We start from the raw sequence: 23,235 nt of genomic DNA, 5'->3' as shown, positions 1-23,235 counted from the left end.
AAATCTAGTCAGGATGAAATTAAAAATGAAATGAGATGCAATCTCAAATGGCTGCCACAGCATCAAGGATGGATGAAGCAGAGCAGTAAATTAACGATACAGAAGACTAAATTATGGAGAATGATGAAGCAGAAAAAAGAGGGAAACTAAGGCAAAAGAGCATGATGTAAGAACTGGAGAACTCAGTAGCTCATTAAAAAGGAATAACATCCGAATCATAGTAGTCTCAGAAGATGAATAGAGAGAAAAACGGATAGAAGATTTATGTCAGCAAATCATAGCCAAAAACTTTCCTAATCTGGGGAAAGACACAGACATCAAAATCCAGGAAGCACAGAGAACTCCCATTAGACTGACCATGAACAAGGCATATCATAGTCAAATTCACAAAATACTCAGGCAAAGAAAGAATCATGAAAGCAGCAAGGGAAAAAGAGTCCTTCACTTACAAGGGAAGACACATCAGGTTCACAGCAGACCTATCCACAGAAACTCGGCAGGCCAGAAAGGAGTGGCAGAATATATTCAACGTGCTGAACTGGAAAAACATGCAGCCAAGAATTCTTTATCCAGCAAGGCTGTCATTCAAAAAGTTTCCCAGACAAAATTTAAAGGACTTCGCGACCACTAAACCAGCCCTGCAAGAAATTTTACAGGGGACTCTCTGAGGGGAGAAAAGACAAAAGAAAACAAAAAAGACCAAAAGCAACAAAGACTAGAAAGGACTAGAGAACATCACCAGAAACTCCAACTCTACAGGCAACAAAATGGCAATAAATTCGTATCTTTCGGTACTCACTCTAAATGTCAGTGGACTAAATGCTCCAATCAAAAGACACATGGTAACAGAATGGATAAGAAAACACGATCCATCTATATGCTGTTTACAAGAGCCCCATTTTAGACCTAAAGTCACATTCAGATTGAAACTAAGGGGATGGAGAACCATCTATCATGCTAATGATTGCCCCCAAAAATGACAGAGTAGCCATACTTATATGACAATCTAGGTTGTAAAATAAAGACTGTAACAAGAGATGAACACAGGCATTATATCATAATTAAGGGGTCTATCCACCAAGAAGATCTAACAATTGTAAACATTTATGCCCCAACGTGGAAAGCCCTAAAAATATAAATCCATGAATCGCAAACATACAGAAACTCATTGACAATAATACCATAAGGGACTTCAACACCCCACCTACAGCAATGGACAGATCATCTAAGCATAAAATCAACAAAGAAACAATGGCTTTGAATGACACACTGGATGAGATGGACTTAACAGATATATTCAGAACATTTCATCCTAAAGCAGCAGAATACGCATTCTTCTCGAGTGCACATGGAACATTTTCCAGAACAGATCACATACTGGGACACAAATCAGCCCTCAACAAGCACAAAAAGGTCAAAATCATACCGTGCATATTTTCAGATCACAACGCTATAAAACGCAAAATCAACCACAAGAAAAAATTTGTAAAGACAACAAATGCTCGGAGATTAAAGAACATCCTACTAGGGGCGCCTGGGTGGCTCACTCGGTTGAGCGCCGACTTCCGCTCAGGTCACGATCTCGCAGTCCATGAGTTCGAGCCCCGCATCGGGCCCCTGTGCTGACAGCTCAGAGCCTGGAGCCTGTTTCAGATTCTGTGTCTCCCTCTCTCTGACCCTCCCCCATTCATGCTCTGGCTCTCTCTGTCTCAAAAATAAATAAACGTTAAAAAATATATATATATATTAAAAAAAAAAAAAGAACATCCTACTAAAGAATGAATGGGTTAACCAAGAAGTTAAAGAGGAAATTAAAAAATACATGGAAGCCAATGAAAATGATTAACACCACAGGCCAAAACCTCTGGGATGCAGCAAAGGCAGTCATAAGAGGGAAGTATATAGCAATCCAGACCTTCCTAAAGAAGGAAGAAACATCTCAGATACACAACCTAACCTTAAACCTTAAAGAGCTGGAAAAAGAACAGCAAATAAAACCCAAAACCAGCAGAAGACACGAAATAATAAAGATCAGAAAAGAAATTACTGTTATCGAAACATACCAAAAAAAAAAAAAAAACCAAAAACAAAAAACAAAAAACCAGTAAACAGATCAATGAAACCAGGAGCTGGTTCTTTGAAAGAATTAACAAAATTTTATAAACCCCTAGCGAGTTCGATCAAAAAGAAAAAGGACCCAAATACATAAAATCAAGAATGAAAGAGCAGAGATCACAACCAGCACAGCAGAAATACAAACAATAACAAGAGAATATTATGAGCAATTATACGCCAACAAAATGGGCAATCTGGAAGAAATGGACAAATTCCTAGAAACATATACACTACCAAAACTGAAACAGGAAGAAATAGAAAATTTGAACAGACCGATAACCAGTATAGAAATCTAATTAGTAATCAAAAGTCTCCCAAAAAACAAGAGTCCAGGGACAGATGGCTTTCCGGGGGAATTCTATCAAACGTTTAAAGAAGAGTTAACACGTATTCTCGTGAAGCTGTTCCAAAAAAATAGAAATGGAAGGAAAACTTCCAAACCCTTTCTATGAAGCCAGCATTACCTTGACTCCAAAACCAGAGACCCCACTAAAAAGGAGAACTACAGACCAATTTCCCTGATGAACACAGATGCAAAAATCCTCAACAAGATACTAGTCAACCAGATTCAACAATACCTTAAAAGAATTATTAGCCATGACCAAGTGGGATTTATACCTGGGATGCAGGGCTGGTTCAACACCCACAAAACAACCAATGTGATACATCACATCAATAAAATAAAGGACAAGAACCACATGATCCTCTCAAGAGATGAAGAGAAAGCATTTCACAAAACACAGCATCCTTTCTTGATAAAAACCCTCAAGAAAATGGGGATAGAAGGATCAAACCTCAAATCATAAAAGCCATATACAAAAGACCCACCGCGAATATCACCCTCAATGGGGAAAAACTGAAAGCTTTCCCCCTAAGGTCAGGAACACGGCAGGGATGTCCACTCTCACCACTGTCATTCAACATAGCATTGAAAGTCCTAGCCTTAGCCATCAGACAATACAAAGAAATAAAAGGCATCCAAATCAGCAAGGAGAAAATTAAACTTTCCCTCTTTGCAGACGACATGATGCTCTATATGGAAAACCCAAAGATTTCACGAAAAAACTGCTAGAACTGATCCATGAATTCAGCAAAGTCACAGGATATAAAATCAATGCACAGGGTCAGTCGGTTGAGAGTCCGACTTCGGCTCAGGTCATTATCTCGTGGTTCATGAGTTCGAGCCCCGCATCAGGCTCTGTGCTGGCAACTCAGAAATCAGCTGCATTTCTATACACCAATAATGAGGCAGCAGAAAGAAATCAAGGAATGGATCCCATTTACAACTGCACCAAAACCCATAAAATACCTAAGAATAAACCTAACCAGAGAAGTGAAAAATCTATACACTGAAAACTACAAAAAGCTTATGAAATAAACTGAAGACGACACACAAAAAGGTAGAAAAATATTCCATGCTCATAGATTGGAAAAAACAATATTGTTAAAATGTCAATAACACCCAAAGCAATCTATGTATTCAATGCGATTCCTACCAAAATAACACCAGCATTCTTCACAGAGCTAGAGCAAACAATCCTAAAATTTGTATGGAACCAGACAAGACCCCAAACAGCCAAAGCAATCCTGAAAAAGAAAACCAAAGCTGGAGGCATCACAATTTTGGACTTCAAACTATACTACAAAGCTGTAATCATCAAGACAGTATGGTACTGGCACAAAAACAGACACACAGATCAATGGAACGGAATACAGAACCCACAAATGGACCCACAAACATATAGCCAACTAATCTTTGACAAAGCAGGAAAAGAATATCCAATAGAAAAAAGACCGTCTCTTCAGCAAATGGGGTTGGGAAAACTGGACAGCCACATGCAGAAAAATGAACCTGGACCACTTTCTAACACCATACACAAAAATAAACTCAAAATGAATGAAAGACTAAACCCAAGATAGGAAGCCATTAAAGTCCTTGAGGAGAAAGCAGGCAAAAACCTCTTTGACCGAGGCTGCAGCAACTTCTTACTCAACACGTCTCTGGAGGCAAGGGAAACAAAAGCAAAAATGAACTACTGGGACCTCACCAAGATAAAAAGCTTTTGCATGGCAAAGGAAACAATCAGCAAAATTAAAAGGCAACCAATAGAATGGGAGAAGATATTTGCAAGTGACATATCAGATAAAGGGCTAGTATCCAAAATCTATAAAGAACTTATCAAACTCAACACCCAAAAAATGAATAATCCAGGGAAGAAATGGGCAAAAGACATGAATAGGCACTTTTCCAAAGAAGACATCCAGAAGGCTAACAGACACATGAAAACATGCTTGGAGCACCTGGGTGGCTCAGTTGGTTAAAGTTCTGGACTTCAGCTCAGGTCATGATATCGTGGTTCATGAGTTCAAGCCACACACTGGGCTCTGTGCTGACAGCTCAGAGCCTGGAGCCTGCTTCAATTCTGTGTCTCCCTCTCTCTGCACCGCCCCCCCCCCCCCCCCCGCTTATCCCTCCCTACCCCCCTCTCTCTCTCTCAAAAATAACATTAAAAAAAAAATGCTCAATATCACTCATCATCACGGAAATACAAATCAAAACCACAATGAGAGGGGCACTTGGGTGGCTCAGTCGGTTAAGCATCTGACTTCAGCTCAGGTCATGATCTTACGGTTTGTGAGTTTGAGCCCCGCATCGGGCTCTGTGTTGACAGCTCAGAGCCACGAGACTGCTTCGGATTCTGTGTCTCCTTCTCTCTCGGCCCCTTCCCCTGCTTGCACTCCATCTCTATCTTTCAAAAATAAATAAACATTAAAAAATAATAATAATAATCAAAACCACAATGAGATACCACCTCACACCGATCAGAATGGCTAACACTAACAACTCAGACAACAGATGTTGGTGAGGATGCAGAGAAAGAGGATCTCTTCTGCACCGCTGGTGGGAATGCAAACTGGTGCAGCCACTCTGGAAAACAGTATGGAGGTTCCTCAAAAAATTAAAAATAGAACTACCCTACGACCCAGCAACTGCACTACTAGGTATTTACCCAAGCTCTACAGAAATACAGATTTGAAGGAGCACATGCACCCCAATGTTTATAGCAGCCCTGTCAACAATAGCCAAAGTATGGAAAGAGTCCAAATGTCCATCAGTGGATGAATGGATAAAGAAGTGGCAAATATACACTATGGAGCATTACTTGGCAATCAAAAAGAATGAAATCTTGCCATTTGCAACTACGTGGATGGAACTGGAGGGTATGATGCTAAGCAAAATTAGAGAAAGACAAATATCATAGGACTTCACTCTTGTGTGGAATTTAAGATACAAAACAGATGAACATAAGGGAAGGGAAGTAAAAATAGTATAAAATCAAGGAGAGGGACAAGACATAAGAGACTTAAATACAGAGAACATCCAGAGGGTTGCTGGAGGGGTCATGGGTGGGGGGATGGGCTAAATGGGCAAGGGGAATTAAGGAGGACACTTGTTGGGATGAGCACTGCGTGTTATACATAGGGGATGAATCAACGGAATCTACTCCTGAAAACATTATTGCACTATAAGCTCATTTAGATAGATAATCAGTTTAATAGTATACAAGTCACTTTCTCTGACCACAATGCAATAAAATCTGAAATGAACAAAACAAGGGATCTAAAAATATCTCTATCAGGAAATTCAAATATTCTTCTTAAAAACACTTGCATCAAGGAGAAAACTGACACTAAAAGAGGTTACAGGAAGGAATAACAACAATCCCTCCTTATCATAAATCAACAGAATGTGGCCCAAGCTGTGTACACAAGAAAATACACAGCTTTAAAGGCTTTTAATTAGAAAAACTTGGAAATGTTAATGGATTAAATACCCATCTCAGGAAGATTAAAATAGTAAACCAAGAGACAAAGAACTAAATTAATAGAAACAAGCAGGGCACCTGGACGGCTCAGTTGGTTGAGCATCCAGCTCTTGATTTCAGTTCAGGTCACGATCTCATGGTTTGTGGGATCGAGCCCTGCATCCGGCTCTGCGCCGACAGTGCAGGGCCTGCTTGGGATTCTCTCTCCCCTCAATCTCTGCCCCTCCCCTGCTTGCACTCTCTCTCTCAAAATAAATAAACATTAAAAAAAAAAAAAAAAAACAGAAAAAAAGCAAACATCAATCCATTAAAATCCTCTACCTCTCCTTCCCCAAAAATGCCTAACGCAGTAAAACTGACAAACCAAACCAAGAGTTAAGTTCCTTGAAAATAAAACAGGTTAAGCATGTTGCAAACTGCAGTGAAGAGTGAACACAGCAGGCCTGGGTTGCCCACACCTTGCGCATTCCAAAGACAGGCTAGGTTCCTGGGACACAGCCTTTAAAGCCCCTGGAACTTCCTGCCTCACAGGAGTGTCTTGTCCGCCTGAGGCCCTGGGCCTGACAAATCGTTTGTGGTAGCAACAGGATTTATGGCGGAACGCCTGCCACGCAGTACCAGCGGGACCTCTGCGGGGCTGACCGCTAAGTAACCAGGGCCAGCTATGCGGGCGCCCTGGGCCTACAGACCTCCCTCAGGTAAAACCCTGGACACCAAGGCCCAAGTGAGCCTCTCCAGTTGGCAGCGCTTCCCGCCTGCCGTCACACACGACTGCCAGGAGAGCTGCCCTGCCCGCCCCCCACCAAGCCCACACAGAGGAAACAGCTGAAGCCCTGTGCTTGCCATCTCTGGGCTTCTCCCCCTGTGCCTGTTACCTTTGCTCGTTTTAATGTGTGTCCTTTAGCTATAAGAAACCAGAACCATGAGTGTCACGGCTTTTCTGAGATCTGTGTCTTTCTGGTGAATCGCTTAGTTCGAGTGTGGTCTTGGGGACCCCCCTGAACACACAAATCTAATCAAGAATCAGAGAGAGCACAAGTACACGATATTCAGAATGAGAAAATGAGGCTGTTATTTTAGAAATTATAAGAATACTATATTGAATATATGTAATTAAATACACATACACCATACATACAAATTATGTAGGTGTTACAGTTATACACAGACATAAATATTTATGAGTTATGTAAAAATCGTATCATAAATAAATAGCACGTATGCAAATTCCGCTAAAGCTGGAGCTCTCGCTTACCACCCTGTGTACTGTGGGTACTTAATACACATGTGATAAATCTTTACACTCAAAGAATTTACAACTTACCTCTCTAATTCTCTTGATTTGAATGTAATTTAACCGTCCCCAGTCAAGTTCATCCTTTAAATAAAGGCATAACACTCAGTATCAATTGACAAATTAGAGTTCATTTGGCTACCGTAACACATAGATCTCATACAAAAACATAAATCAAAAAGAATACGTACACCAACAAGACAAATAGCATAGCTGACTCTTTAAAAGGCAGCTTTAACGGGTAACTTGTGCAGCTGTTGTAGGGACACCTGTAGGCAAGGCAAATTTAAACACACAAATCTATCCAGTCTTTTTAACCTAATCAGTTTAGAAGGAGAACAAAACCTGACCCAAAAAAAAAAAAAAAAAAAAAAGAATTGAGTTCTTTAAAGCCTATTATCTAAACTAAAACTCAGGAAACAACAGCAAAAGGAAGGTTTCGGGGTTCTTAGTTGTGTTTTTGCTTTGTTTTGTTTTTACATATCATTTATTGTCAAGTTGGCTAACATACAGTGTATACAGTGTGCTCCTGGCTTAGGGAGTAGATTCCCGTGGTTCATCGCTTACATAGAACACCCAGTGCTCATCCCAACAAGTGCCCTCCTCAATGCCCATCTCCCATTTTCCCCACCATCCCACCCCCCCCCATCAACCCTCAGTGTGTTTTCTGTATTTAAGAGTCTCTTTATGGTTTGTCTCCCTGTTTTCAAACTATTTTTTCCCTTCCCTCCCCCATGGTCTTCTGTTAAGTTTCTCAAGTTCCACATATGAGTGAAGTCATCTGGTATGCTTTTCCCTAACTGACTTACATCACTTAGCATAATACCCTCTAGCTCCATCCATGTTGTTGCAAATGGCAGGATTCATAGGGGCACATGCACCCCCATGTTTACAGCAGCCCTATCAACAACAGCCAAAGTATGGAAAGGGCCCAAATGTCCATCCACTGATGAACGGACAGAGATGTGGTTTATATATACAATGGAATACTACTCAGCAACGAGGAAGAATGAAATCTTGCCATCTGCACGGTTCTTCGCTGGGAACGGCGCCTCCAGGCACATCCCTGTGGGCACGAAGCACTCGAAGCTGACGCGGCTCCAGACCCAACAGAAGGATCCCCAGGACTCGGGAAGTGGAAGGCCAGCTCCGCCGTGGGCCCCGGGAGCCACCTCCACAAGTGACCACTACCCCGAAGACAGGCTCCGAAGCCCTTCACCAAAGGACCGCCTACTCCCTGTTCCAGCCTGCCGCCCCCTGAGGACAGGCCGCAGCGACCTCAGCTCAGGTCTGGTGCTCTCCTGTGTCACCTGCGGCGATCAGGCCAAGTGAGAGAAGCCCAGGGGAGTCTCCCTGGATCCTTACACCCAACTATGAACAGAAGAAACAGCTGACCAACCTTTGGGTGCCGAAGCTCTCCTCTCTGTCTGCAAGCCTGCCAAGTCTAAAAACAAATGACCCAGTTTCAAAACACCTTATTAACTAATTAAAAATTTTTAGAGTCTAATTCCAACACATTTTAACCAGAGAAAACTTACAAATTTTTTCCCAACAACTTCATAACACGTGCCCCCCCCCCCCCCGACCACATCTACTTCTTCCAACACAGTTTGTTCAACGTTGGATGCCAACAAGCCTCACAGTGCTTCAGGCAGAGAAAGGGCTGTGGTCCGAACGCACACTAAAGCCCTGCGGCGGCAGCCCCCCCTCACCCGATCGGAGAACACTTACTCTAAATGCCTCAACCAGTGCAATGCAGTCGCTCTTGCTGTTGCCGGAGAAATTCACTTTGTTCCTGCAGAGAACAAACAATGTCACCGATGCCCTTAAAAAGTGGCTTTTAAAAATAGGAATGCCGGGGCGCCTGGGTGGCTCAGTCGGTTAAGCGGCCGACTTCGGCTCAGGTCACGATCTCGCGGTCCGTGAGTTCGAGCCCCGCGTCGGGCTCTGTGCTGACAGCTCGGAGCCTGGAGCCTGTTTCAGAGTCTGTGTCTCCCTCTCTCTGACCCTCCCCCGTTCATGCTTTGTCTCTCTCTGTCTCAAAAATAAACGTTAAAGGGGCGCCTGGGTGGCGCAGTCGGTTAAGCGTCCGACTTCAGCCAGGTCACGATCTCGCGGTCCGTGAGTTCGAGCCCCGCGTCAGGCTCTGGGCTGATGGCTCGGAGCCTGGAGCCTGTTTCCGATTCTGTGTCTCCCTCTCTCTCTCTGCCCCTCCCCCGTTCATGCTCTGTCTCTCTCTGTCCCAAAAATAAATAAATAAAAAACATTAAAAAAAAAAAATAATAAATAAATAAATAAACGTTAAAAATAAATAAATAAATAAATAAATAAATATAAATAAAATAAAATAAAATAAAATAAAATAAAATAAAATAAAATAAAATAAAATAAAATAAAATAAAAATAGGAATGCCAGGGGCATCTGGGTGGATCAGTCTGCTAAGCATCCAACTCTTGACTTCAGCTCAGGTCATAATCTCACCGTATGTGGGATTGAGCCCGTCAGGCTCTACATGGACATTGCAGAGTCTGCTTGGGATTTTCTCTCTTCTCTTCTCTCTCTCTCTCTCTCTCTCAAAATAAATACTTAAGAAAACTACATATATATATATATATACACATATATATATGCACACACATACACACGAACGCTAAATACCTGTATCCATCAAGATGCTGCCTAAAAGGCAGTGCAAAAAAGCTCTTCAAGGAAAGCGCTGCGGCTGAAGAGGAAACCAAAGACGAGGTGAGGCTGGTAGAGGGGCAGTGCGTGGCCCTCCCGCGACCTCCCTGCGCCCACACTTACCTATAATGAGACACTCATCGAGACACCCAAATACGTGTCCAAGGACTAGGAGTTTACCGAGCTGCTGATTAACAGGCAGCTGGGCCAACACTCTTCCTAAGAAGGTCAGTTCGCCGTCGTGGGGGTTCTCATCCTCTCTCTGCCCGCTCACTGCAAGTGCTCCAACCTTGATGAGATAAATCAGTGCTGTTAGCAAGCACAGACTTCTTCAGGTTCTTTTCTCCCAAGAGGCAGGCAGTTTCAACAGGAAATGAAGACCACATCTTGGTAAGACTCTGAAAGACATCTAAGTTGACTTATGAAAAATTGATGCTACCAAAAAAAAGTCTTTTAAATTTGCTTTCTGGAATTTAGAACACCCTTTCTTATTTTTTAAAAAGAGCGGCACTGGGACGTAACGCTCGAGGTACTCCCGCCAAAGTCCACTTATGATTGAACAGGCACAGCGCGCACGACATTAAACCGCAGACCCGACTACCACGTCACACGCGACATGACATATTCAGCTGTCTGTGGGAGAAAACAAAGGCATCAAAGTGTTTCAAGGCAGAGGCGAAACACCAGAGCACCCCCAACCTCAAGGGCCAGAAGACCATCCGCAGCCCCAAGAAGCGGCGCACAGGCCAAGGCCCGGGCCACGGGCAGCAAGAGCACGGCGGGTTGGGGGCCAGGAGCCCAAGAATCCAAGGGGGCAGAGCAGTTCCCGGCAAGGGAAGGAGCCCGCTAGAACTTCGTGCAGATAGGACTTCGTGCAGATTCGGCCACGGAGCTGGTGGACACCAGCAGGCAGGCACGGTCAGGCGGAGCCACCCCGAAACCCTGCGTGTCAGCCCACGACAGCGCCCTTTAGACGCTCGTCCCGCACAGCCTGTGAGGAAGAAATACTCACACCCCACTTGGCACTGGCATTCATTACTTTCACGTCTGCAGAAACCCCTCAGCATCACCACACGCTGCGTCTCCTCCCCTCACGGCAGCAAAGGCCGGCAGACGGCATGGGGGCTGGGAGGGGCCCGGGGAGGGGAACCCAGCAAAGGCAAGAGCCTCGGCGAGATCACCCACAAAACCGGGGCGAACAACAGGTATGGAGCCGGGTGTCGACGGCGAGGCATTACAGGTGCTTTTTAAAGCAAATGCTGATCGTTCATGACAATCAAAATACTTTAAAGATATCCACGTCACAAAACTTCCAAAATTTACCCAACAAAATCTGAGCTTTCCCAGCACTGACGAACATCACGCAGGCCTACCTCCTTTAGCAGAAGGATGGTTCGTTCAATGTCACCCAGACCAGGTGGAGAAAGGGCCGTTGCCAGCAAAGCTCTCGGTTCACCCATATCCAGCAATTTCACTTTCAATATCGTGCTTCCTAACGGACAACGCTGAAAAGAGCAAAACATTTAGAAACAGAAGAATTAAATAAATTAACCTACCTACACACGACTAGTACTTCAGAGACAGATGCAGGAGAGAGGAGAAGAGAAAAAGAAAGAAAAACAGAAGATGGAGAGAGACAAAGGGTGAGAAAGGAGAAAGAGAAGAGACAGAAAAAAAAAGATGTGCAGGCAAGGGAGAGAGACAGGGCAGGAGAGGAGTGGGGGAGAGACAGATGGGGAAGGAGGGGGAAAGAAACAGATTGGTGAGGGGGAGGAGGGGGGAGGGGGGAGAAAGAAGGAAGAGAAAGGGAAAGACAAGGAAGAAGAGAAGAGAGGACAAAGAGGAAGCCGGTGCTGACCCCACGCTTAAGGGCCACAAAGGGGCTGGAGCCCGCAGGCACAAGGAGCCACTCCTCTCACTACAAATTTAACAAGCATGCGGAGTCCTGGCCGAGCGCGGGGCGCTCAATAAATGGCAAGCCAGCGCTGTGATTAAAGACTAGTTTGGTCAGACAGTGATTTTCCTGGAATCAAAATTATAACACCTAACACTGTATTACCTAGACCATTCAATAAAACTCTATCTATAAAAAGCAAACTTTGGAAATGACCAAAGAGCATTACCAACATCTCGGGGACAACGTGGTCTGGGATGGAGCTGTCCCAGAAATCCCTGTGGATCAGTCTATAGCAGCGTCCTTTAGACACTCTTCCCGCACGGCCTGCGAAGGAGAAACATCCAAACACCGTTTGGCATTAATCACCTTCGTGTTAGCATAAATACGTATATAAGAATAACCATTAAATATTAAGAAAAGCCCTTGTTATTTTCTACCAGACCAGGTCGGTAAAGACTGCAGAATAAGCTGGTGTTCAAAGACCTCTCATGTAGGCAGATTAAGCACTGACGTTTCCTCTGTGATCGACAGCATACAATGCGATGCGTTATTTCTAAAGAAAACCACGTTGGCCCCAACATGCAACAAAAATCAAAACATTTTAAATACAAGACATTTCCCGCAAATGCAAAGCTCACACTAATAAAAACACAAAAAGCATAGCTGGCAGGAGCCGGTGAGGCTCCCCCAGTGACGTGGCTGTGCAATGAGACATGTGTAGGCTGTCACTGTCGCCGTCTGCCTTGGGCTTCTCACCACGGCCATCAGTCCCGATGCCTCCGCAAAGGCTGCCGTCATGACAGCTGCTTCACGTGAAATGAGGGCTCGGAACCAGGCCTGGCCCTCACGGACCACCGTACGAGGACTCTTCTCTCGTGACTGTATTGCTTGTGGAGGACAAACTCCTTTATCCCTAAACATAATAAAATTTCCCAAGGAGAAAGAGGGGCGGGGAGGAGAAAGGGTGTCCTTAATAAATACCCAGCTTTAAAAAATGCAGCAGCCCTGGGGCGCCTGGGTGGCTCAGTCGGTAAAGCGTCCAACTCTTGATTTCGGCTCAGGTCACCATCTCATGGTTTGTGAGACTGAGCCCCGCGTTAGGCTCTGCATTGACAGAGAGGAGCCTGCTGGGGATTCTGTCCCTCCCTGTCTCTCTGCCCCTCCCCTGCTCACGTGTGCATGCACACATGCTCTCGCTCCCTCTCTCTCAAAATCAATAAACAAACATTTTTAAAAACGGGGCAGCCCAGGGAGGTTGTCTCCTTCCCCACCTGTGGCGTCAGGAAAGACGGAGGGGCGTCTGGACTCCTGCCCCCCACCTCCACCTGTCTCCCCTGGGAGGTCCCTTCACCCGCAGGGAGTTGAGTGGAGAGTCCGGACTTCCAGCACTGCCATCATCACCCCCCACCCTGCACCTTAACGTGCCAATGACAGGACTCTCTAAGTACAAAACTCCAAGGCAATGACAAAAGACAAAAGCGAAACCAACTCCTAGAACCAGCTAGTGAACTCAGCAAAGCCACAGAGTACAAGATCGACACACAAAGGTCACTCACACATCTATACACACGGCAGCAATGAACACATAAAAACCGAAATTAAAAATGCAACGCCATTTCCAATCACCCCGAGTAAAATAAAATAGTTAGGATCTGCATGCTGAAGACAATACAAGCTGATTAAAGAAGTAAGTGGAGACGTAAACCGTGTTCAGGGATGGAAGACCCAGCATAACAAAGACGTCGATTCTCCACAAACCGTCCTATGGGTTTAATGCGATTCCGATCAAAATCACAAATGAGTTTTTTGTAGACAGGGACAAGTTCATTCTAAACCCTGCGTGGGAGGGAGAAGCGTGACACTTCCGAAAGTAAAGAAGGCAGCGGGAGGGGCCCAGCAGGGTGCAGGGCCGGGAGAGGTGCACAGCGCCCGTGACACCGCACAAAGGCGCAGAAGCCACTCCGCGGGAAATTCAACGGTGCTGGGATGGGACACCCACGGGCAAAGAGATGGACCTCGCCCCTAACCTCACACCTCTCACAGAAGTTCATCCAAATGGGTCACAGCCATAAACGCAGAACACGCATCTCCGAAACCGTGAGAAGAAAACACGGGAGAAACCCCCCCCCCGGGGACGCAGGCAGAGGTGAAGTATTGACACGTGGCCCCCAACACCACCCAAAAGGAAGACCTCAGCCAAGTTAAAAGTTTTCTCTCCAAAAGACCCTCGGAAGAGGACGAAGAGACAACATACAGGACGGAGTGGGGGAGGGTGTGCAAACCACACATCCAGCGTCTCCCAAAGGACTAGCATCGAGGTGGCAGGGAGAACTCGACTCACCAGTCACCACGCACACGGTCCAACTCTAAACTGGGCCCGAGACAAAAACGGACACCTCACTGCGGGCACGCAGATGGCAGAGAAGCACAGGAAGAGGCGCTCACCTCATCAGCCGTCGGGGACACGTACGTTAAAATCACAAGGAGAGATTACCACACGCCTTCAGAACGGCTACGACGAAAACAGCCGTTAACACCAAATGCTGGCACCGGTGGGGAGAAAATGAACCATACACGCTGCTGGCAGGAGTGGAGCCACCACGCAGCCACCGTGGCAATCGACTGACACAGCTTCTTATAAAACTAACCATATGCTTGCCGTATCGCCCAGTAATTGCACTCCTGGGCTCGCATCCCAGAGAAACGAAAACTCACGTGCACACCAAACCCGTACGTCAATATTCTTAGTGGCTTTATCGGTAACTGCCAGGAACCAGAGACGCTCAAACGTCCTTCAAGAGGCGAATGGTACGACGGAATCCAGCAGTAAGAACTACCGGGGTGCCTGGGCGGCTCAGTCGGGTGGCCAGTTTGGTCCGATTTGGTTTTGGCTCCCGCCATGATCTCAGAGCTTGGGGGTCCGAGCCCCAAGTCAGGCTCTGGGCTGACAGTGAGGCGTCTGCTTGGGATTCTCTCTCCCTCTCTCTGCCCCTCCCCTGTACATGTGCGTGCACGTGCTCTCTCTCTCACCCTCTCAAAATAAATAGATAAAGGCACCTGGGGGGCTTAGTTGCTTGAGCGACCAACTTTGGCTCTGGTCACGATCTAGCGGCTCTTGAGTTCGAGCCCTGGGCCAGGCTCCGTGCTGACAGCTCAGAGCCTAGAGCCTGCTTCATTCTTTGTCTCCCTCTCTCTGCCCCTCCCCTGCTCGTGCTCTCTCTCTCTCAAAACCAAATAAGCATTTAATGAATAAATAAGAGCTGTGGATACACGCAACAATTTGGGTAGATCTTAAGGATGTGGTGGTGAGTGAAACGAGCCCATCCCGAAAGTCCCCAGCTGCGCACTTCCACCCGGACGACATCCTGGAAACGAAGGACAAAACGGGGAAGAACGGCGGCTGGCAGAGAGGCCAGTGCCAGGCAGCTCCTTCCGGGCAGCTGTCCTGTTCTGCGTTCTGATGGCGGTGCTTACACGGGTCTGCACGTGACGTCAGACGGCAGAGAGGACACGCACCGGGGCGCGTGTAAAACTGAGCAGTGACGGTCCGTGGTCTACGTGTTGTACCGACACCGACCGCCTGATCCGGACGCTGCACTACGGTTCTGTGAGGTGTCGTTGCCAACAAGCTGGGAGATGCTGGCCTGTGTCTGAGAGACTCCAGGGACGATTTTCCAACTTCTCAAAGAAAGAATGTTTATTACAGAAATCTTGAACATACAGAAAAACAAAGGCTAAGACTCCTATGATCTCAAGACCCAAAGGTTTTTGTGTGTTTATTTCTAGTCATTTTTTTTCCAAGCATGGGACTTGTTTGGGGGGGTAATTCTGGGTTGGGAGGCTAAGACACAGTAAGATGATTACAGTTTATTATCCTTTCTTTCGCTCAATTTTGTAACAACACGTGACTCAACATACGGTTTTCCCAAAGCGATGAGAAGCTGGCTCCGGCCCTGAGTGACCTACCCACTCGCTCTCACGCCCTCTCTGGGCAGCCGTCTCGGGGGAGGCAGCAGAGCCCCGGGCTAAGGATGTGGACGGCAGCCGGAGCAGCGTCCCCACTGTCCAGGACAGCCTGAGGCCGTCACCCCTTCTCTGCCTCTCCGCTGCACCAGTAAAAAGTGAGGACGTCAACAGCGGACTAGGTCACGGGGTGGCAGGAGGATTAAATGAGTTCACGTTAAGTACTCAGAATCGTGCCCGGCACATAGTAAGCACTCAATAAATGTTGCCTCGACTCTATTTTTGATGAGGTAGCTTTACTGCCCAACAGGTATTTTTGGAATGGCCCTTTGCCCATCCTCCCTAAAAGTTCTCTAATAAAACATAAGTCACACTCATGTGTGTGACTTATGAGTCCATACCAAGAACTCTGTCCCCGGGGGCCAGTCCCCGCAGGTGACAGTAGCAACCTACCTCCGTGCATCACAACCACACCTCCACTGTGATCAAAGCCCTCCAGACCCTGACAAACGCCTCCACACCCTCAACTCCCCAGCAGTACGTGTGCCAAAGCAAAGCTGAATGAACCTTCTGTGGAACCTGCTTAGGAAAAGCAACCCTAGAAGGATCAGAACTTGGACAGAAGACAGAGGAAGAATTATCAAAAGTTAATTAAAAATTATCAAAACTTTGGGGGCACCTGAGTGGCTCAGTCGGTTGAGCATCTGACTTCAGCTCAGGTCATGATCTCGCGGTTCGTGAGCTCGAGCCCCGCATCAGGCTCTCTGCTGTCGGTGGGGAGCCCGCTTCAGATCCTCTGTCCCCCTCTCTCTGCCCCTCCCCCATCTGTGCTCTCTCTCAAAAGTAAAGAAAATATTTTTTAAAAATTATCAAAAACGTATCTGGTTTCCATAACTATTCCCCAAACGCTTTCTAAAATTCACCGCAGGGGTGCCTGGGTGGCTCGGTTAAGCGTCTGACTCTTGGTTTTGGCTCACATCACGATCTCATGGTTCATGGGTTAGAGCCCCGAGTCAGACTCTGTGCTGACAGCTCAGAGCCTGGAGCCTGCTTCGGATTCTGTGTCTCCTTCTCTCTCTGCCCCTCCCCTGCTCACACTCTGTCTCTCTGTCTCTCAAAAATAAATAAACATAAAAAAAATAAAGATAAGTTAAAAAAAATAAAATTCACTGCAAAAGACTATACTGTTGAAATAATCAGATGCCTGTCCGTTATATATAAGGACTGTCACCTAATTCTATGGATGAGAGGAGAATCACAAATTTAAATGCATAGTCTGACGATATGAGACATTGTTGCTTAAAACTTAAAACTGGTTTCAGTAAAGAAAGTATCTGCCTAAGAGTAAAAAAACAAAAACCACAATGTTTTAAAACATCTGAATTTGCCACCAATTCATTATTGTGCTGGAACACAAGTGCCTTACCTTTTCTCTGATTACAACTGGTTTTAGAGGCCCAACTCAATCGCAGACTCTGGTAATTCGTATCTTCATCACAAACCAGAGTTCTAGTCAAACAAAAATCTATAACTGTCATTTAAAAAAAGGAATGTAAACACCATGCCAACAAGAAATAACTGTGTAATAATCACAATGCACAGGGATAAAACAGCAAGAAACATGCAGCCTTCAGATCAGTGCACATTACAGAAGACTCTGGAAGAGCACTGGCTACTCCTTACCACCCAGGACAGATAGAGGCTGTGGCCACATTCTTTCTTCTATGGACAAGAGCCTTTGGGCACAAAGAGCATAAGCCCTGTATACCCGACAAGCCTCAAGAAAAGCCCATCTGGACTGCACGCAAAAGAGGGTCAGAGGGCACAACATGGGCAGCACAGAAGCAGCCACAATGCCGGGCTGCGGGGACTCACATCCTGGGGGGGCGGGGGGGGTGGGGCACGCTGCCTAGTCTCTCCGTGCTGCAGTGTCCTCGTCTGTGAAAGCTGGCTGCCGGAAGCCCCTCCAGCTCTCCTCTGGACCGATCGTCCCTGTGCTGACTGTGGTAAGCGGGCACGCTGGCCGGCAGGGTGCCATCTTCTCTTTGCCCCTCTCCAGCCCTCCCACACCCTCACTGCCACTGCCCTCCTGCAAAACCTCTGCCTCGTTCAGTTCGCCACCACCGCCCCTCCGTTATGGCTCCCCGGTCCTCACACCCTCCTCTACTTCTCCCACCCGAATTCTGGTGACTTCCAGGCCCAGGAAACCATGTGGGTGGCATTCAGGCTCCTGGTTCCATGAACCCTCTCCTCCGATCATCCTGTCCCCCACCTTCTAGCAGCCCCACCTGACACAGTGACAGCAAGTGCCTCTCTCCAAACCTGCCTCCAGGCCTACCCAGCAATCCTTAATCCCTGCCGACGGCACCACCATCTGTCCATCTTGTGACCCGTTAGCTATCCCTCCACCCACCTCCTCACCATGACATGTTATCCACCCCGTCTTCCTCAAAGCCCTGACTCGGTTTCTAGGCCTTTGCTGGCTGTGCCTCTGCAATTCATCACTGCCCCCCTTCAAACACCAGAAGCGCCTTCCCCACGTGCCACCACCGCCCGCCGGTCTCGGGGCCTGCACAGCCAAGTGTCCGCGGACGGGCAGCAGGTGCCTCACCGTGCCGCTCCGGCTGCCACAGTCCCACACCAGATCCCCCGGCACACCTACCAGATAGGGCCCTACGGCCACCATCCCCCTGTAACCTGCTGCCGATTCTTGCCCGCACTAGTCACCCCCTCCTTCCTCACTCAGCCCGCCAAGCCCCCTGCCTCACTGCGGTCTGTCCCTGAATGAGCCTCCAGACGATGTCGTCCCTGCTCTCCAAATCCTGTCTTGCCAGCAAAACCCTAAGCCTTCACACGCCCCGGAAGGCTCTGCGTGACCTGGTACCCCGTTACCTCCTCGACCTCGCCCTCCAACCACGTCCTCCCCGCTCACCTGAGCCAGCTCCCGGCCTCCCCGTTTCCTGCACTCGCTCCGCAGACTCTGACCCTCAGCTCCTCCTACGCTCTTCCCCACGCGCCCACCCCGCCCCGGCCGTTCTGCCAACAGCGTCCGCTGTCCTTCCCATGACTCCCTCCTCCACGTCCGCCTCCTGCACGCCCCGTCACTTCACCTGCCACGAGCTCCGGTCTTATTCATCGCCTATCACCCACCCCTGAAGGTGTCATGAGAACGCGGACTTTCTCCTGGTGACTATCTCCCCAGCACCTAGAACGGTCCCCGGCGTGGAGACCAGACACTGCCACGTTCCACGTGTGCGTGTGTATCTGTCCAGCCGCGCCGTCCCTGCTGCTCCTCAACCCTGAACCGCCTCCTCCCACAGCTCACTCCTCACTCAGTTCAGGTCTTGTCCAGATACTGCGTCCTCGGCCAGGCGTTCCCTCGTCACCCTGAAAGCTCATCTTCCCAAGGACCGTAGCCCTCTGATGTACTCTCCCTACAGGGAGCACTCCACTCCACCTGAAATGACACGTGTCTCTGCCTGCCGTCTGCCTGTCTCTGCCAGAATGCAATCGCCCTGAGACAGGCCTTCTGCCCATTCGCCACCGCGCTCCCGGCACCCAGAGCAGTGCCTGGCACATGGGGAGCTTCAAACTACGAATTAACGAATTTAGAAAACCCGTGAACAAAGCAATCAAGGACATGCACGCAGAACGCTAAGTCAGGAAGGGCTCCCTGCCGAGCCGACACAGCGTCCTGCTACGCTTCCCCCTTTCCCCGACGCTCCTGCCTCACCCCCCTCCAGCCACAGGACTCCACCTGGGGCAGCCCCAGGCCCCACTGTCCACCAAGGCCCGCAAAGCGCCCCCGGGAGGGGAGGAACTGGTGAACTACGAGTGCAGAGAAGCTGTACGAACCTGCTTTTCTAAATTCTCTCTTGCAACAGCCAAGAGTTGGGGAAGAGGAGGAAGAGCAACCCCTCAAGGGGCAAGCGGGCCTCTAAGTACCGTGCTTTATGTCGGGGAGAAAACAGAGAAGGATCTTACCGTACTTGACGTCTGGAACTGTGATGGAGCTTTCTGCAATGTTGGTGGACAGAATAATCTATCGAACATAAAAAAAAAAAAAAGCATCTGACATTCCTGCTATATACTGGAAACACTGGGCAAAATTAAAAAAGAAAAAAAAACTCAAGCTCAAAAATTATTTAAAAGATTGTTAACGTAGACAATGGACTCAAAATTTTAAATTAATGGTTTTCCTATTTTCTATAAAACACAACTGATCAAGGGTCTGGGAGGAGGCTGGGGGGATCAACGTGGGGGCAGGGGGGCCTCAGCAGCCAAACCTGTATACCTCAAGGCTCTGCCCCACACGGGGGTGGGCCCCTGAGCCACCTACTTACCTCCCTGTCCTCAGAGATGCCACGCAGACAAGAATAATGATGCCCACCCACAGGCTCACCGTGAAGATCACAGGAGTTAACAGATGTAAAGTGCTTCCAACCGCTCCTGGCGCAAAGCACGGGTTCAATCACCAGTACCTACGGACCCGCAGTGCCTAAGTCACAGCGCCCAGGCACTGGACACGTGCTCTGCGCCAGGCACTGTGACACGACCGTAACTCAAGTCCAGATGTACATGGCTATAATTCACCTCCCTAACAGCTCTACGTTCCAACAGAAGTTCAGTCTCACAAAAGCCGTTTGCTAAGACACACTACAGGTGACAGGGACCCAGGCCATCTATCTGTTCAGGTCCACATGCATGACCTTAACTGCTACCACTCTTCCTGGCATAATCACTGGATGCCCACAAAGCCCGGCAACATGGCAGGTGCTTAAAAGCAACAGGCAAGAAGCCAGACAAAGACAGCCGTCCCAGACCTCGGACACAGTGCTTCCGGGGTCCTGGGATTAGCACGGGGCAAAAGGCACGACCAAGCTAACACCCAAAGGAAGGGCTGAGCCTGCACCGTGCAGGGGCCGGCCACCCCTGGAGGTTCCACACATTTGCCAGGAAGCGAGGGGGCTGGGTTGTGCATCTGAGGTTCCGGACCACCGTCAGCAGCTCTGCAAGGGTTGTGCTAAGACGCTGCCACGGCTCACGCACAACCTGAGGTGAAAGCCGTCCCCCTTCACCGGGACGAAGAATGCGGGTTCCACCCAAGGCCGCGGGGCAGTGCTGCAGACACCACAACCGCCCCACAGTCTGAGAAACGCCAAGAGGTGAGAAGCATCAGAATCCACCAGCAACAACACCCTGAAGCGGAGGAGGTAAAGAATACCAGCGACCGAAAGACAAAACGAAAGACGAGAAAGAAGCGACACACGCGGCTCCTCGGGCAAGTACGTGTCCGGGTGAGTCACCGCCAGCTGCGGCGCGCGTCAGGCCAGCTAGCGGAGGTGTCCGCGCTCCGCGACGGCCCAGTCTCGGCGGAAAATGTGCCTGAAGTGCTTGCAAGTCCCCTCCCAGTTTCCTACCTTTCTGTACCCAGGAACTGGACTTAGAAACACGTTATTCTGTTCTTCTAAAGTCACACTTGAATGGAGTGGATAAACCTGTAACCTAGGGAACAGATTAACGAAATAACATGTCCATAAAGAACAGAAGTGAGGACACACAAAAGCGAGCAACTGTTCACTGAGCTGATCGGACTCCTTTAGGGCAGAAACAATAACGGAACAGTAAAGACAGAGCCACATCATTTGAAACATACCTTTTGTGAACCATGTTTGTGAGAAGTTCATGCATGTAGTTTATTTCACCCAGACCTGGAGACAAAAAACAGTGGAGAGAGGAAAAAAGATGTATTTGCTGCTTAAAAAAAAACCTTTAAATGAGATGACGTCCTTTTCAAAAAAAGGCCCTACCAATTCATTTTGACTTTGTTATCCTGTTTGCCCAATTACATCTCAATTACAAATAAAAATGTACAATGACACTGACCACCGATAACTCAAAAATTAGAAAAAAAAACATTCTTCTGGTGTTTCCCTTCCCACAACAGTGACCGCCCGCAAGTGTGGCCATCCGAATAATTACATTTCTTTTTTATTTCCCACTGATTTTTCCAAACTTTCTATGGTCAACAGGTAACATTTTACAACCAAAAAATAAAAAATAGTACTCAAAAAGTCCTGGTCACACAGATAGGCTAAATTTTTTTCATTAGGTTTAAAAAATGTCTATGGATACATCAAACTTTCATGTGCTCTTGTCCCAACCTGAACTATCAACCCTGTAATGTGCTGAACTGTGTCCTCCGAAGAGGTGCTAAGTCCTAACCGCAGTACCTGAGAACATGGTCCTGTCTGCAAACAGCATTACTGCGGACGTAACGAGCTAAGGTGAGGTCAGACTGGAGTGGACGGGACCTTACTCCAATAGGGCTGGTGTCCCCATAAGACGAAGGGAGAGGGACACACAGAGAGAGCGCCACGTTAACAAGGGAGGCAGAGATAGGAGGGACACAGCCACAAGCCAAGGAACACCAAGGATGGATGGCCGGTGGCTGCTGGAAGCCGGCAGAGGCAAGGGAGGGTTCTACCGGGAGCCCCAGAAGGAGCAAGGCCCTGCTGACACCTTGATTTCGAACTCCGGGCCTCCAGAGCAGTGAGAGAATAAACTCCCATTGTTTTGAGCCTTACGCTTCGTAGCACTGTTACAGCAGTCCTAGAGAACGAATACAGAACGGCTCCCAAAAGATCAATTCACGAAATAAACATCTATCCAACCTGCGTTCACATAAACACGTAACAGAAACAAGACAAAGTAAACTGTAAAATACCATTCATAAATATTTGCTGCAGACAATGTTTAACAGTTAGAAGGCATTTATCTCCTTTTTAGGTATTCCTGAGCTAGTACACCGTGGCTCTGCTTTGGCCATACTTCTCCTTCATACGCTACCACAAGCACAGCAGTCTTTGATAAATGTTTATTGGGGTAACTGCAACCCCACCCCACTGTCAGCGATGGTTGTTTCCTGGGTACAAAATTAATCCATAGCAACATAAGCAAAACATAACTGAAGCTGCAAACTCAAATGGTGCATCCCAAAATTAAGTAAGCTACTTTGATTCAGGGTTTTTGTTCTCCAAAACTACTAGTACAAAGACTCACGTGCTATCATTACCTTTTAACAACCAAAAATACGTGAATTATCGTCATAATGTGTCACCAAACTATACCACTGTATTTAAAAAATCAAAAACGTCATTTTGAAAAAGTACAATTTACCACAAATTAATCTTTCTCAGGTAATTCACAAGGCCGATTTCCCAAATATTGAGATAGGGACACAAGGACTTTTCTGATGACTCTCATGGTGTCACAGCAACAACATCGTCATTAAGCTTTGCGTGTACGATGATGGCCATTACCTCACATTTACAATGATACATGCGAAATGGCAAATTTAAGAAAGCCGATTACTTTATTGAAAATTTGGAAGCAGATAAAACTGGCTTTAAAAAATTAAACTCTTGGGGCGCCTGGGTGGCGCAGTCGGTTAAGC

At 47.4% G+C, this 23,235-nt stretch overlaps 1 protein-coding gene across 7 annotated transcripts in view; it reads right to left on the bottom strand.

Annotated features, from left to right (window-relative positions):
• TDRD9 (tudor domain containing 9) overlaps positions 1 to 23,235 on the bottom strand; it is a 113,279-nt gene that overhangs the window by 41,469 nt on the left and 48,575 nt on the right. For 5 of the 7 annotated variants that reach the window (XM_058740435.1, XM_058740430.1, XM_058740432.1 and 2 more), the window contains 11 exons: positions 21,436 to 21,490; positions 21,200 to 21,284; positions 19,764 to 19,821; positions 17,206 to 17,310; positions 12,043 to 12,140; positions 11,293 to 11,424; positions 10,043 to 10,208; positions 9,896 to 9,959; positions 8,968 to 9,031; positions 8,636 to 8,680; positions 7,267 to 7,320 (listed from right to left, as the gene is read on the bottom strand). In XM_058740435.1, the coding sequence (XP_058596418.1) occupies positions 7,267 to 7,320; positions 8,636 to 8,680; positions 8,968 to 9,031; positions 9,896 to 9,959; positions 10,043 to 10,208; positions 11,293 to 11,424; positions 12,043 to 12,140; positions 17,206 to 17,310; positions 19,764 to 19,821; positions 21,200 to 21,284; positions 21,436 to 21,490 (926 nt within the window). The remainder of the gene's footprint in view (positions 1 to 7,266; positions 7,321 to 8,635; positions 8,681 to 8,967; positions 9,032 to 9,895; positions 9,960 to 10,042; positions 10,209 to 11,292; positions 11,425 to 12,042; positions 12,141 to 17,205; positions 17,311 to 19,763; positions 19,822 to 21,199; positions 21,285 to 21,435; positions 21,491 to 23,235) is intronic. The other 2 variants (XM_058740433.1, XM_058740434.1) reach the window with 2 other exon arrangements.

This window comes from Neofelis nebulosa, chromosome 7 (genome assembly GCF_028018385.1).
Source record: "Neofelis nebulosa isolate mNeoNeb1 chromosome 7, mNeoNeb1.pri, whole genome shotgun sequence".
Classification (NCBI taxonomy): domain Eukaryota; kingdom Metazoa; phylum Chordata; class Mammalia; order Carnivora; family Felidae; genus Neofelis; species Neofelis nebulosa.
This window is presented reverse-complemented; position numbering and strand designations above follow the sequence as displayed.